The following is a 15,568-nucleotide window of genomic DNA, read 5'->3' on the forward strand; positions in this document are numbered from 1 at the left end:
AAACGCTAACCAACAGAATACCAGTATGGTACAAAAGGTTTATTCAGTGACAGTTCTGTAGACATCTGAGGTAAATGAACATTTACATCAACATGTTCTCCAACATAAGGTCCAGACGCAAGGAAGTTCTCTTCAAGGACAGTCATTTTACAGTGGGAGTTATAGCAGGGGTTATTCTTCATTTTTCAGTCCCTGCTGATCAGGGCACCATGAAAGATCTCTTTTTTCTGTCGCAGGATTTTTCATCCAAGGCACATCCATGGTGTAAAAGCCGGAATCTCCCAATCCAGAACAAATCCAGAATCACTTAGATTCATTCCTTGTGCAGTCCAAGTCTAATTTTGATTGTATTATTGCCACAAATAAACTAAAATATGTTAATATCCCTAAAATCCCTCCTCCTAGGAAACCCTTTGTTCTTTCTCTTTTCTATTTATATCTTCATAACAGCGGTCTAACTGTCTAACTGTGCAAATCTTTATCTACATATTAAAGGTACTCAACAGCTTGGAACAACAAGGTTATGGGAAAAAAAAAACATTTCAGCAATAAAAATTGCTAAAAAGTGAAATAAACCTTGTTTCAACATTTTTTCAAGACAAGTTCAACATAATGTCTTTTTGTCAAATTTCCTTTTTGCCTTGGTTCATAAACGGGTTTAAAAACTGATCTCGTGGGTGGAGAGATCATTGTTCGGGTTCGAGTTTAGCGATTTCAAAATCCATTCAGCATTCTTCTTCTTGGTCAAATTACACACATCACAGTGAATGATTCCCTAAGACAAACAGAGTAAACACTTCAGCTGCAATCATGTGCTAAAGTTCAAATTAGTTTGGAGAGAAAAAAAACATTTGACGGTCAGCTTTCAGCATTTATGATGTTTGTTCAGCCTGTCCTTCACAAAAACGAGCTTCTCCAAACTAAAATCTGCCTCTTGTGCTGAAACTGAAAGGCCTTTCACTGCATCTTGCTTCGGTCACATCATACTGTACGCCGGTTTACTGCAGCAAATTGAGTGCATTCATGATACAATGAATTGTTACTTCATTGTGAAATCTAACTTTTTTGTGTGCCAATTTTATGTCTAATTGAGCTCGTTCAGTTCAATGTGCATTTTAGACATTTCATTCTTTTAGATTGTTTTGTGAAGCTACAGCCAGGAGACATTTAGCCTGACTCTTTCCAAAACTTTAATGGTGTGCAAACACTTTGCGTGGGTGCAGACAATGTGCTAACTTTATGGGCTTTTTGTCCGGCTGCTCAGTCAGTGTTCAGTAAATTAACAAGTTTCACGTTGCATGAGTGCAGAGTTGAACTTTTCCATGATGTCAAATTTATTTTTTACATTATATGACCTCCATCTGTTGGGGAAAAAAATCTGACCCCAAACTGGTTAAAACTACAAAAAGAGCTCCAGAAAGGTTTTCATACGTGGACAAAAACAAGAGTTTTGCTTTCATCGCAGTGTAAAAACACATTCATTTGGTTTAGGGGTTCAAATGCTAAAACACAAAAGGTAATTTTGCTGAATTTTTCAAGTTTAAGTTTAATTCTCTAATAATCAGTGGAAGATGAAACACAAAGATGCACAAACCCAACCACTGCCCTTTGCACCAAGGCTTTAGTTTTATTCCTGAATGTTGAATAAAACATTGTTAATTTGCCTTGAGAAATTTAAGCTGAATTGAATTTTCTCCTTTTAGCAGGAAGTAATGAGTATATTCCTTTTTATCTGGGATGTGTCATGAAAAGTAACAGAAAAATAAAAGCTTTTTTTTTCAGATTATTGCATTTTTTTTTTTCAAAAATAAAATAAAAAAAATCTAATAGCTACACTAATATTCTACTGCTAATCTGGAAAATGAAGTCCTACACAGAAAACCTAGAGAAACTCGACAGTTCTGTAACACACTGCAAACACAAGCATCAGAAAGAAATTGTACTGATATTATTCCCTGTTCAAGCTGCAAAGCTTCAACTTGCTAAATGCAGAAATGTATTTTTGACCTTGATCATGCTTTATTTTTTAATGCGTATCAACTTTTCTAACATTGGAGCTTTGGATAAAGTGACCAGCGGGGCCAATGTCAGGAAACACTGAAGAAACTTTTTGGTATTTTAGGCACAGTCCTAACTAATCTCAGCTTGATCAGAAACTAACAACTCTTTAAATATAGGTAGTTCTGTATAATATCCTCTGGTGTCTATCAATAGTCTCAATTGTTCTGTATGTACATATTTAAAAACTTTATATAGTTTACCCTGATGTAACTGCAGAGATGTCATTTTGTAAACACTGAAACAAATTAAGATATCTGAACACGCACGCACACACACACACACACCTGCCTGTGAAGCCTCAAGACTCAGGGTCTCAGGGTGGGACTACTTTATTGCCTCCCTAACTGTCCTCACGTCGGTGCAGGCTGGGTGAGAGCAGCACACACAGACGGACAGATTCAACAGACACACACCTCGCCTCCGTCATCACATCACAAGAAAAATAAAAGTAAAGAAACAAAAAGTGCAAACCGTTCCTCTGATCTGTCCCAGCAAATAAATAAAAGGAAAATGAAAGTAAAAGAAAAATACTGACTCCGCTACGCTCCCAAACGTATTAATTCATCATCATTATAACCTTTCCTAACTTGTGTCTGTGGGTGTGTATGTAAGTGCGTATGTTTAAAATTCCCATTTCATGAACCTGCATATGACAAAAGAGAGTGTGGCCAGATCAGTGTGACAGCCGTGTTGGCTTGAACTTAATCTCTTAGTATTAAGAAAGTCAGCACTAATCCAAGGCACTGTTTCCAACATTAAAGGAATGGCTTGAATTTTTGGCGAGTATTTATTTTATTTTTTTTTCCAGCTAGAAGGCAGGCAGATCGACCCCACCCTCTAATCTGTGCACTCTCAGAGGCGCTATCTGAGCTTCCAATAAAATCCTGAAGACAAGGGGACGACTTTTGCTGTTGGAGTCTTTAAACACTGTACATGTTTGTATATTTTGAGATTCGGTGGGAGCCACGGTAGCCGTTTCCCCGTTTCCTGTCTTTATGCTAAACTAAACTATCTAAACTCACTCTTCACAGAGACATGTGAGTTCTAATTCTCTCCTAATCTCACTCTCATTAAATACTAAAAATTGGATTTTCCAAAACTATGACTTTAACAGCGCAGGCAGACACATTAGTGCACATTTTAGTCTGAGAACTGGCTGATTTGCGCTTTTTACGTCGTGCTCCTGCTGTGATCCATTTGCTCTTGTTCAGAAAATGGTATTTTATTATTTTTGGTCTCAGCCTGTCAGGAATCACCTCTTACTGGGTCTCAGCAGCGACCTATCAGTGTCATCTGGCCAAACACCTTCTATCCCTATCTCTGGTTCATTACTCTGAGTTTAAAATAAACAGCCAGCTCCAGCTGAATCTCTCTGTAACGTCTCTCTTGCAGAGCGTTAGTCATGTCCTGAGGGTGCACTTGTGTGCTTTTATGCTGTTGTGTGAAAAAAACTGCATATGCTTTCTATGTGTGTTTGACATGTGTGTAAGGTTGTGTGACAGTGTGAGTGTGTGTGGGTTTTAGCTACACTGCCAGGTCATCAGGGCGAGCCCGGACGCTGCTGCTCTTGTTGGCCCGACTTGGCTTCCGGATGTTCGTCGGTGCAGAAGATGGAGGCTGGTGCATCTCTGCCCTGGTAACCACAGTGCAGTCGTCATGAGGGACCACACAGGCTGCGGCGGTGACAGAGTTTTCCTCATGCGGCGCCGTCTCCTGGGATGTTTGGGGGTAAAGAGGAGTGTTACGAGGAAGTGTAGGAAACATTGAGCACTGCAGCTCTTGTGCAGTTGGTGGAGGTGTCTCCTCTTGCAGAGAAGAGGAGGTGGAGGTGGGAGAAGAAAGAGGAGGGTCGGAGGAGGGGGAGTTTTTTCCATTCAGGTTCTGGAGCTCTAGCGCCATGTTGCTCCAGTTCTGCTCCACCGCCGTCACCAGCCCGTGGCTTCCTACGCTCCCTTTGTCATAAAAGGAAGTGGGCAGGTTCTCCAGCAGGAAGTCTTCTGGGTGGAAGGCTGTCCTGTCCGTCTTCAGCTCAGAAGCCAGTGGGGAGGCCTCTGTCGGATTGTAAACTCTTCCCTCCTCCGTCCTTCCGCCCACCACGCTCACACTGGCGTACGCCGGCAAAAAGTCAAGCACCATCGCGTTGGTCTGCTCGGGAATCGTCTCCGAGTCCCCACGCTCCTCTCTTCCCAGCAGCAGCGACTCACTGTCGGGTACAAACTCGTTGGTGACCCCCTGCTTCACCTTCTTCCAGCCCAGGTGATAAATCTCCAGCAGGTTGAGAACCAGAGAGATGCAGGCAACCACTAGCATGAAGATGATGAAGATTGTCTTTTCAGTGGGCCTGGACAGCAAACAAAAATGCGTTTAATTCACAGCAACATAAAAAAATGTCAGAAACCATCCATTCATTTTAATACACTGACTTGTTGGCTCAACGTGCAAAACAAGGGCTTGTTTTGAATACAATCATGAACTGGAGACAATATCATGGCACTTTGCCTCCTGTCTTGAATCACAGTATCACTTGTTGCCTTAAAATCCATAATTCAGATTCCTTGGTGCTTGTTTTTAAAGGAATCAGCCACAAACAATTTCTTCACTAAGTCATGAAGCCAATATGTGATTACCTAGATGGCCTTGCATTGCAAATGAGCGCAAACGCATGTCAAAGGCTGTCATAGGTCACTTCTGCAGACATCAAACTGACATTCATTTCCTGATGACTGGGGCTACACCCAACTAACCCTTCTTGACTTCTTTTGTTCCCAGTCAGACACGTTTTTTTTTTCCAATGAACTGGTCTGTTCCCAAAAGCAGCCCATGACACAAAATGCACACAGAAAAGGCACAAAGACACAACGCGTCTGATAAAACCCCTCTGTCTAACCTGGAGATGAAGCAGTCCACAGTATTGGGGCAGGGCCAGCGGCCACATTTATAGAGCGGCCTCAGGCGGAAGCCATACAGGAAGTACTGTCCCAGGATGAAGCCCACCTCAAACAGAGTCTTGAAGATGATATTGAAGATATAGGTCCTTAGTAGAGCCCCACGGATCCGGATCTTCCCATGTTCGTCACGAATCGGCGGCTTCTCCTTTTTCCCCCCTCCTCCATCACCGACTCCGTTGTGATAGAGGGGGTCATTGTCTTCCTGGTGCCGTGCGGCCTTTCTGAGCTCCTCCTCCCTCTCCCTCCTCTTCTCCTCCATCCGGACGATGTGCAGCACATGGCCCAGGTAGATGAGGGTGGGTGTTGAAACAAAGATGATCTGCAGCACCCAGAAGCGGATATGGGAGATGGGGAAGGCCTCGTCATAGCACACGTTCTCGCAACCGGGCTGTTGTGTATTGCATGTGAAGTCTGACTGCTCGTCTCCCCAAACCTCTTCGGCTGCTGCGCCCAGCACCAAGATGCGAAAGATGAAGAGGACAGTGAGCCAAACCTGGTGAGGATTAACACAGCAGTTAATAACTAAATCTGATTGATTTTTAAAGAGAAAAGAGAATAACTGGCATTCGACTGCACAAAAGACCAATCTTACTTCTTTCTTTGTACAATATCTGCAGCCACAACTATCTCTCCAAAACCGATACTGAATAAGTTCATCACCAGTCGAGCACACACCTTTCCGATCACAGTTGAGTGTTCCTGAGCGTTCTCCAACAGCCGCCCTAGAAAGCTCCAGTCACCCATGCTTCACGATTTTCTAACCTGGAGTGAGAAACAAGATGGTGAAAGACACAGGAAGAGACAAGGTCATTGGAAAACCAAGTTTTCAAAAATGTTTGTTACTCTTTATTTTCCGTATCACCAACAAATTCCTGAAGACACATGAGACTGACAGATCGATAGACATAGATATTTACATAGGTTTTTGGGATTTTTAGGTGAATAATCATACGAGAGGGCAGACTTACTAAAATATTTTTGTTCTGTCAGTGATAAATCCATCGACCAGAGATCAGAAGAAAAACAATATCTGGAAAGGAGATGAAATTCTCTAGTCACAAACCACACAAAGCCTTCCCCTTCTTGCAAGCGTCAGCATCCTATATTCGATATTTAAATGAATAACTCAATGTTCATCTTCATCTCAACCATTCAACCATCAGCCATGACATTCCCTCAGTTAATATTTGCTGTGAATCTCAGCACGTTGGTATTTGAAGCCAGCTAATGCAGCAGCAGAAACCAGAAACCAAATACATTTTTGAAACCCTAACCCTACTAATTACTATTCTTAACTTCATTGTCAACATCCAAATCAAAGCCGCTGCCAAACAAGTTCAAATGCCAAAATTTTAAATCAAACAGCAATGATTGGCTGAGAGGAAAAGCATCAAAGAAACCTCTCTGAAGCTCCAGAGAAAAAGAAACTTTGCGTTTGCGGAAAGGATAACAACATCGACAAGGACAGCACCGAAAGAAGAGAAGGGAAGGATTGACAGCTTTCAGACTTCAGAGCATACAGTATAAATGAATAAAACTGTAGCTCTCAATCATGTATCTGTATGTTACTGCGCAAGTGTGTGTTTGTGTGTGTGTTTGTGCTGCAGTGCTGGCTGGCCAGCTGACAATGGCGGGCCATCTGTGGGAAGTCAGTGAGCGGATAACAGGTTGCCTCTGTTGAATGCTGGACTCATCACATCCCAGGAATGCTGAGGAGGGCAAATGTTTGCCTGGGATCGACTGATACTCACACACACACGCACACAACAACAACACAAACACACAAATAAACACACCAACATGTGCCCACACTCATAGCTGCAGTCGCATGCATTACTCCTGCATGACTGAACTGAACTGTGGCCCAGGCTAACTTACTTTGAATATTAACTACAAGCTGTAAGTTTGAACCTTCCGTTGAATAATACAATTTACACATTTAACTTTTAGACAGATAACAGAAAAATCTTAAATCCTTTTAAAAGTAATCGTAAAGTTGCATAAACTATAACAACATTATAAAGTCCACCACTGAGCACCACCAACAAACTGAAAGTTGATATCTCAAATAAGTGAGTTATGTTCCATCACATTATCCCTTTAATTTGGTGAAAAGAGTCTTAATCCACCTCCTTAAATTTTGGCTCAACGCAGATTATGAAAATTTCCCAAACTGTTGAACACAGAGAGAGAGGGGAAAAAAAAAAAAAAAAAAAAAAAAAAAAAATCACAGTCTCAGTGAACAAATGAAATGATCCATCAACGGGCCACTGTTGCGCCAAATCTACCGTAACGATGGCATGTGTACATATACATGATGTGTTGACGTGATGAAATACCATCCGTCACGACAGACAATGGAGAAGCTGCCAGATGGACATTGTCCTGTCTGGCGTGTGCTTTTGATGGATCAGAGGCCTTTGTGCTAAAACAGCCCAAACAGTTAACTCTTAGCCTGCCGACCGCACCTGAAAACTTTCCTTTTGTTTTTTTAAAGATATTCAGATCGTGGCAATGTCCAAATGAAAGTTTGTTCTGTTAATAACAGCGCAGATAAATACACATAAATAATATTATAAAGCTGTGAGATTAACCAGGGTGAGCTCATACAGCCAGCTTCAGCCATGTAAACATGACCAAGGGTGGGGGGGAAAAAAAAAAAGATGCTTTGGCCTGATAAATCCAAATACTCCAAATATACAGATACAAACTGATTTAAGCTACATCCAGAAAAGTATGTATGGTTTCAACCAACACGACAACCAAAATCATCCAAACTTTTCCACTATTTTAGAGACTCGGATTTGACAACAAACTGAAGAAATATATTTCAGACATGCCGTCCATGATAACAGAAATGAACGCTGGCCCACCCAGGACATCTGCCAGAACAGAACAGACCAGCGTGTTTCATGTGACAGTTATCTAAACTAATATTGCTATTTAAAAAGTTACCGGGACGTTTCGCTGATCCACTTCATGTGAAACAATATTCTAAATACTGTTCTCAGAATAATGTCCCATTTTTGGTCAGAAATTGACATCAGTGTCCTTCCTGTCTGCCGTGTTTTCCCGCAGCATGAGAGGAGCAGATAATCCAGCAGGTGAAGGATGATAATCTCTACTCCTCCCTCCCACAGATCCTCCATCCCTCCATCCTCCTCCTCCTTACCGTCCTCTGGACCACGTCTCCCCCCGGACTGTCTCCCGTCTCCTCTCACTTCCGTCCCGCTTCCTTCCGTCTCTCTTCCTCCCACCCGTGGGCTCGTGGGGGGGGGAGTAACAGAGAGTGGGGGGAAAAAGAGGAGGGGTGGGGGGTTAACAGGGAGTGGGAAAAAAGAGGAGGGAGGAGGTGCAGCGTCCCGTGTGGCCAAGGCCATCCAGCACTGTCACACACTGGTGTCCCCAGGCATGGGGCGCACAAGGGGGAAAAGCACGCGTGCATGTGCGTGCCTGTGTGTGTGTGTGTGTGTGTGTGTGTGTGTGTGTGTGTGTGTGTGTGTGTGTATTCATCTCTCTTATATGTTTCTGAACTTTTTTTTTTTCTTTAAATCAAACCAAACTAAATTATAAGATACATTTCTTTCCTCTGCGCCTTCATTCATATTGTACAGAGTGGTGTTTGTGGGGTTTTCGTTCTACTGTATCTATTTTGTACTTTATTGGCTCCTATAATCATTTCCTATTTTAGGATCAATAAAGTAAATCTACCAATCAATCAAACAATCAATCAGCTACCTCAATGGAAAATAGAATTTAGACCAATTAATCATGTATTTAATAGTTGTATTGGAAATACTGATATGTCAAAATATAAATTTAGAACAATAATATGGACATTTGTTCAATAATAGCTCCAAATTCTAAAATTGATTATATACAGTTGGATGAAGGTCCAGTTTCTGCTGGTCACCAGTAGAGGACAATACATACAGTCTGTATCTGCTAGAATCTAAACGCTTTCAATAGATATTTTAAAATTATTCACAATAATCCACTCTGCTTTAGATCATTGCTAACGGTTTAGGTATAATACTTCTAATTTAGTTTCACATGTTTTATTAATAACGATAAATTGAGGCAAACAGAGTTAATTCTCGACATGTAGTTAATAAAACATTACATCTGAATTACATTGAAGTTAATTTTCATACAAGTAGCTGATATCCTACAGAAGAAAACAAATCAGTCAACAAAAGTGCAAAGATTACCATGGGATTGTGTGTTTTTTGTCTGTGTTAAATTTTCCTGTACAAGATCAATATTCATTTTTAACTAAGCCATCAAGACTAAGACAAAAGGAATATAAGATGAAATTTTATTTTTTTTTTAAGTAAAGTGACAAATGCTGAGTTTCTTTATATTTAGTAAATTGTTACTGAATAAACTACTTTTGTGGATGTGTGTACCTACTGTAACTATGGTGTGACACCCATAAACTACACAGGATTATTCATTTAAATACACAATTTGTCCGTGTGCCTTTTGTCTACGTAACTACATATGCCATTACAGGACGCTAATTAAAGTGACAATCATAGAGAGATTAATGATACATTGTGTAAAACAGCGTGTTGTGAAATTAAATTGGAGTTGTCGACATCCTCTCCACCCACCAAATGTTACATTCAGGCATCAAAGAAAATGTCCACTTCTTGCTGTATTTACAAAGTCCTGTAATTATGGAGCCTTTAATTGTTTTAGGTCTTTGGGATCTGTGTCCTTTCTGTTCCTTGTATCATTCACCTTGCTGCTGTGTCCCCGGGTTGAGACCAGTGACTTCTGGTTTGTCCTCCTCTGTGTCCTCTCTTTGCTGGATGACGTCCTTTCCTCCTGCCCTCTCAGACTCCTGCACACACAAGAAGGAGCTTCATTTGGACTTGTCTTCAGTTTGAAGCGTAAACGGAGTGAAATGTTCGCAAATTTCCCATCGCAGACAGACAGCAACAAAAACATTGATGGAGTGAATAATTGAAAAATGAAGCAGCTGATTAATCACCTGACTGTCTGACTCATTAATACCTCTACCTAGTCACTGCCTTGGCAACGAGATAGGCAAGTTCGGCCATGTTGAGGACCATGCAGATGGACGAGGCCGTGGCCATGAACACAGTGAAGATGGTTTTCTCGGTGGGGCGAGAGATGAAACAGTCCACCAGGTTGGGACAGGGCCACTGGTCACACTGCACCAGCCGTGGCATCTGGAAACCATCGTACACCACGTAGAGGGCGTACCTGAAGAGACAAACACACACTCTGTATCTTCACCAAACTAGAAAACTAACAGAGACACAATCGTACAATCTTACATGAAACCTCCTTCAAACAGCAGCCTGAACAGCAGACTGCAGGCGTACGTCCACCAGAGGGCACCGATGATTGGGAGCCTGCGTTTCTTCAGAGCCTCCAGCTCTTCCTCCTGACCTCTGTTGCTGAGAAAACCAGATCTACTAGACCCCTGTCACACACACACAGGAGGTGAGACAGAGACTGCCAACAGATAGTTTTACAACAAAATTATTATTTACAACTATCAAAGACATGACAAGACACAATAACACTGACCATCACATGATGAACAAAACAAGACATCGGGACGGGATCAGAAAATGGAAGAAAAGATGAAACGAGACAAGTCCAGAAGAGACACAGATTTAAAAAAAAAAAATAATAATAATAATACGGGACAAGAGAGACCAGACAGATTAATAGACAACGTACAACATTACCACAATATGGCAGGACAACACATAGTATGAAGAAAGAAAATGAGACATGAGAAGAAAAGACACGGGATGGTCCAACATCCAGCATCCGGGGACAGCAGGCTTCAGTCCCAGCAGGACATTCACAGTGGCGGTTTTGAAGAGCACTAACACCTGCAGTATCTTCTTGTCCTTTTGGTTGCGGTAGCCAACATACATCGCAACCAGGAGAGTTGGTGTGGAGACGAAGACCAGCTGGAGACACCAGAGACGGATGTGGGAGACGGGGAAAAACTGGTCGTAGCAGACGTTTTCACAGCCAGGCTAAAAAACAGGGACACAGAAATAAACGCACACAAAATACATGAAAATGAAGAGACCAATGTGTAGGTGCATTCACTTCCTGCCAGCATCAAGCAACATGAAGGACAATCACAGAGCCGATCAACTCAAAAAATAAATCTGAATAAACACCCATCTGTAGCCCAAGATAATAAATGGTCTTAGATTTAATTTTTCAAAATAAAAGTCCACAACAGCACAGCATGAAAAAAAATCTGCATGTTTGGAAAGGTTTTTGAGTGTTGACATAGAAGACAAATTCTGGAGTCCATCTGCTCAAGAAAACCTTTTGTCTCAGGTCTGCTGAGAGCCATAACACGTCTGAGAATACAAGAAGAAAGGTCAGGATTTCTGTGAGATGTATGAGTGGGCGTCCTACCTGCAGTGTGTTACAGGTGAAGTCAGACTGCTCATCTCCCCAAACACTCTCAGCAGCAACAACCAGAACCAGGACCCGGAAAATAAAGAGCACAGAGAGCCAGACTTTGCCCAGACTGGTGGAGTGACGGTTGGCCCCGACCAGCTGAGCGTACAGAGCAGGCCAAGACATCCTGAGGAAACAGACACATAAAGGACAAAGGGAATAACCATGTGGATGCCACAGAAGGGTTGTTTTTTTTTTTTTTTTTACTCCGTTCAAGTGTCTCTTTGATGGGATCTAATCTGGGGGGTGGGCACAAGCTGCAATAGTGTAGCTGTTACAGGTCTTGCGGGTTCCTTTGGACAGTGGCACCGATGGAGATCCAGAGGGAAGTCGGTGGCAAAAGGATGAAAGCAGAGACGGAGGATGAAACAAAAGAGAAGTTTGAAAGAGGAAGAGGATGAAAAGGAATGAAACTGGGAGGAGGAGGGAGAGAAGGCCCAGTGCCAACATTCATGTGAACTGATGAACCCCTCCCACTGTGGACTGTACTGAACCAAGCCCACTCAACTAAAAACACACTGAACACACTGTACAAACCCACATTACTACAGCCTTCACTGAGCTGCCACATTCACACACCCCAGCTGATGATTAATGGATCCACTGATTATTTAAATGGTGCATTTCATGACGACTACAACATGTACATGTGTCTGACTTCACAGATGTTTGCATTTTCATTGATGGGATCCAAATGATAATGATTACAAATAATGAACCTAAAATTACTGACCTCATGAGCCGAAGAAAGACCAAGTAGGTGTCTCACCTTGTGTCTGGAGAGTCAGGTTGTCATCAGGAAAATAGTCCACATTGTCCTTCCCTGCATGAGAACAAACACACGACTCAGCGTCACATCACTGCTGGAAAAATGGAAATTAAATAAAATCAAAGAGCTGAACTAAACAAACCTGCAGCTCCTGCTTCCTTTGTATGAAAAAAAAGATGTGCCTCCAAGTGTGAAGTCAAACCAGTCAAGAAGAGTGAGTTGGGATGACTTCCTATGAGGACTTTCAAAATAAATCCTTGCAAGCTGTCAAGCCGTGGCGTTGTTTTAATGGAAAATAGACAAACATAAAACATAAAAATTAAGAATAAAAAATATAAATAATTTACATTAATATCATGCATGAATCTATATATCAGGAACTGTAATGTTTATGATTTATTAATGCTTTTTTTATATAATTTGGCTAATTTTATTTTTATGTTTATCGTTGTTTAAAACAATCACAATCATTAAAAATTATTATGGATTTCCAACAACATGGATGTTGGATTCACAGTGTTCAACAGTTTGTAATATATTCTCCTCCCAGGGTGGCCCTGGGAGGAGAAGTGAGAGGACTAAAAGAACAAAGATGCAGATGCGTGTGCATGTGCATGTGCATGTACACGTGTGTGTGTGTGTGTGTGTGTGAGAGAGAGCCCTCTGCGGCTGTAACAGGACACAGGTAAAGGTTGAAAGTGAGTTTCCAGAGTGAAAGCATCACTTGGCAGCAGTCAGCCTGCAGGACAGTGTCTCTCTGTGTGCCGCTAATAACTGGGACCAAGCAGTTTTTCCTCTGTTTGTTGAAGTGTGGGAGCAAAAACCAACTTCCCCAACTGCAAAATATTCTGCATGCTCTGCCTGGCTAAGATGTTGGGGATGAAGATGTAAAGATTTCTATCTGTAATTTCAAAAAAGTAAAAGCGTTTTGGACTTTTCTTTCAGATTGATTTGATTACATCTACATATTACACATCTGCACCGGACCTTTAACACAATGCTGCAAAATGAGCAGCAATGATATGGAAGGGCAGGAAAACATCATGGGGTTGGGAGGGAGATTGGGGGGGAGTGATTCTAATGGAGACATTAGGGGGAAATAACAGTGACTATGATTGTTGATGCATATCAGTGAATGGATATCAGTGTCAACACCAGACTCAAAGAGCCTCTGTTTGATCTTTCAGTCAGGAAGGGAAAATAAATAAATAAATAAATAAATAAATAAATAAATAAATAAATAAATAAATAAATAAATAAATCGAGCGGGTCCATGCCATCCATGCTGATGAGCTGGTGGTGGTGGCGGGGTGATGTGGGGTCACACAAAAGTGAATGAGTAGGGAGAAAGAGAGAGAGGTAAAATAGAGCCAATTGTTTGAGTGGCTCCTGATCTCTGATCAGCCAGCCAACAGGAGAACAGAAGAGGCCACTGTCAAGACACACACACACACACACACACACACTGTACAACGCTCACATATATGTTACCCAAAACTACTCTCACACACTGTAATGAGTGAGGGGGAGGGCAGCATGTGACTGAATAGCAGGTCTCAGTTCCGTAGGTGGATTTGGCTGACTGATCCTGGATCCGCTACTCTGCTGCATCCAAGTCCTGCAGTGTGTCCTAATGATTTACAAAAGAGCCAACATTTCACTCACATTAAATAGGTTTTCTGCGTTTTATATGAAGTTGATCACATCAAGCTACTTAAATTAAAAAACACTCAAGAATAATCAGAGCAGCATTGACTTTACCGCTGATTTACATTTTTTTATGACAATAATTATCATTAACTATTTAAAATACAATTACTGACAATCAATCACCATTATCCTTTCTGTTTTATAAGTTGTCAAAAGCTGATGAAATACTCCGGACCAGCAGGGGGCGATAAAACCAGGACGTCCTGCCAGAAATTAAACCGGAAACAGAAACCGAGGCAGCTTCGCTCACGATCTAGCTGCTGTAGCTTTGATAAAACATTCAGACCAGGTGGAGGGAGAGGTCTCGACATCTGCGGTTTAATATATCAGAGATTTTTTAAAAAACAGAAAGCAAAACACAATGGCTTTGGAGTCACGGATTACGCAGGAAGAAATTAAGAAGGAACCGGAGAAGCCGATCGATCGAGAAAAGGTGAGAGTCGACTTTAGCTTGTTTACGTCGTTAGCTCCGAGCTAACCTGGCTGCTAACTCTCAGCAGTCCTGCATGGACCAAACTCCACAGCCTCACATCACAACACCTGTAGATCGACATCAGTGAAACCTGGAGACAATTTAATTCGTCTCCAGGAGAAACAAACTGAACGGTTGTTTGCGACGGCTGCTAATGCTAACGCGCTAACCGGAGCTTTTCTCACTGTGGACAGATACAATCTGATCTTCATTGAAAAACTGAATGAAACCCAAAAGGAAACACAGTAAAATATTTTCACAGACTTTCACAAACTGTTGCAGTCTTTGATTAACTGATTTAAAGGAAGCAGCCTGCTAAGGTCCTCTAAAATGTCCCTTGCTGTATTTTCCCTTGCTATCACAGACCTGCCCTCTTCTGCTGCGCGTCTTCACCACCAGCAGCGGCCGACATCACAGACCGGATGAATTTGCTCGTGGGAACGTCCCCTCCAGTGAACTGCAGATATACACATGGTGAGGTTTCCAGGCTTCTGTCTGCCAAAAATTAGCCGACATTTTTAAGCTTAGTTGAGGCACTGGAGTCGGTATCTTATTGTCTTGTGCAGGATGGATGCTACTCTGAAGGAGCTGACCAGCCTGGTGAAGGAAGTGTATCCGGAAGCCAGGAAAAAGGGAACTCACTTCAGCTTTGCCATCGTCTTTCCTGATCCCAGAGGGAAAGCGTACAGGTTGGTGTCACACTAGCTCCAGGTTAGGGTCATGGAACTGTTGAATCTGTGTGCGCTGTATATTTAAAATGCCTCTCCAAACCCCCAGGTTGAAAGACATCGGCAGTACTGTATCTGGCAGAAAGGGCGCAGATGACTCCATGACGTTGCAATCCCAGCGATTCCAGATCGGAGACTACCTGGATATAGCTATCACCCCACCAAACAGAGCCCCACCCCTTAGCACACGCATGAGGCCATTCTGAATGGATACACACACACACACACACACACAAGGCATATAGCAACTAACTCAACTCTGTTTTGTTTTCTCTTTTGCATCATCTTGAATGATTTTTGCCTCATTTTGTAAAATGTGACGTGAATAAAGTTGTTTCCTTTTTTCCAAATTCTGTGATCTTTTGTCCTTTCTGTGTCCTCTTTGGTTGGACTCACTGATTACAAATTG

At 42.0% G+C, this 15,568-nt stretch overlaps 3 protein-coding genes across 3 annotated transcripts; 1 reads left to right on the forward strand and 2 right to left on the reverse strand.

The window, feature by feature from the left end:
• Positions 1-3,585: 3,585 nt before the first annotated feature.
• On the reverse strand, positions 3,586-5,753 carry LOC115050546 (gap junction alpha-3 protein-like). Its single transcript, XM_029513401.1, has 3 exons — positions 5,685-5,753; positions 4,949-5,502; positions 3,586-4,402 (listed from the first exon to the last, which is right to left on the reverse strand). Exons 1-3 carry the CDS (start codon positions 5,751-5,753, stop codon positions 3,586-3,588), a joined length of 1,440 nt encoding a protein of 479 aa, XP_029369261.1.
• A 3,566-nt stretch (positions 5,754-9,319) lies between these two features.
• LOC115054048 (gap junction beta-6 protein-like) lies at positions 9,320-12,494 on the reverse strand. The gene is made up of 7 exons (XM_029519040.1): positions 12,392-12,494; positions 12,250-12,303; positions 11,436-11,607; positions 10,889-11,038; positions 10,319-10,467; positions 10,009-10,244; positions 9,320-9,858 (listed from the first exon to the last, which is right to left on the reverse strand). The coding sequence occupies exons 3-6, from the start codon at positions 11,604-11,606 to the stop codon at positions 10,034-10,036; spliced, it is 681 nt and encodes a 226-aa protein (XP_029374900.1). The 5' UTR covers position 11,607; positions 12,250-12,303; positions 12,392-12,494; the 3' UTR covers positions 9,320-9,858; positions 10,009-10,033.
• A 1,696-nt stretch (positions 12,495-14,190) lies between these two features.
• Positions 14,191-15,509, forward strand: sap18 (Sin3A-associated protein). The gene is made up of 4 exons (XM_029521263.1): positions 14,191-14,392; positions 14,796-14,905; positions 14,998-15,120; positions 15,209-15,509. Exons 1-4 carry the CDS (start codon positions 14,321-14,323, stop codon positions 15,363-15,365), a joined length of 462 nt encoding a protein of 153 aa, XP_029377123.1. The 5' UTR covers positions 14,191-14,320; the 3' UTR covers positions 15,366-15,509.
• The last annotated feature ends 59 nt before the right edge of the window (positions 15,510-15,568 follow it).

This window comes from Echeneis naucrates, chromosome 2 (assembly GCF_900963305.1).
Source record: "Echeneis naucrates chromosome 2, fEcheNa1.1, whole genome shotgun sequence".
NCBI lineage: Eukaryota > Metazoa > Chordata > Actinopteri > Carangiformes > Echeneidae > Echeneis > Echeneis naucrates.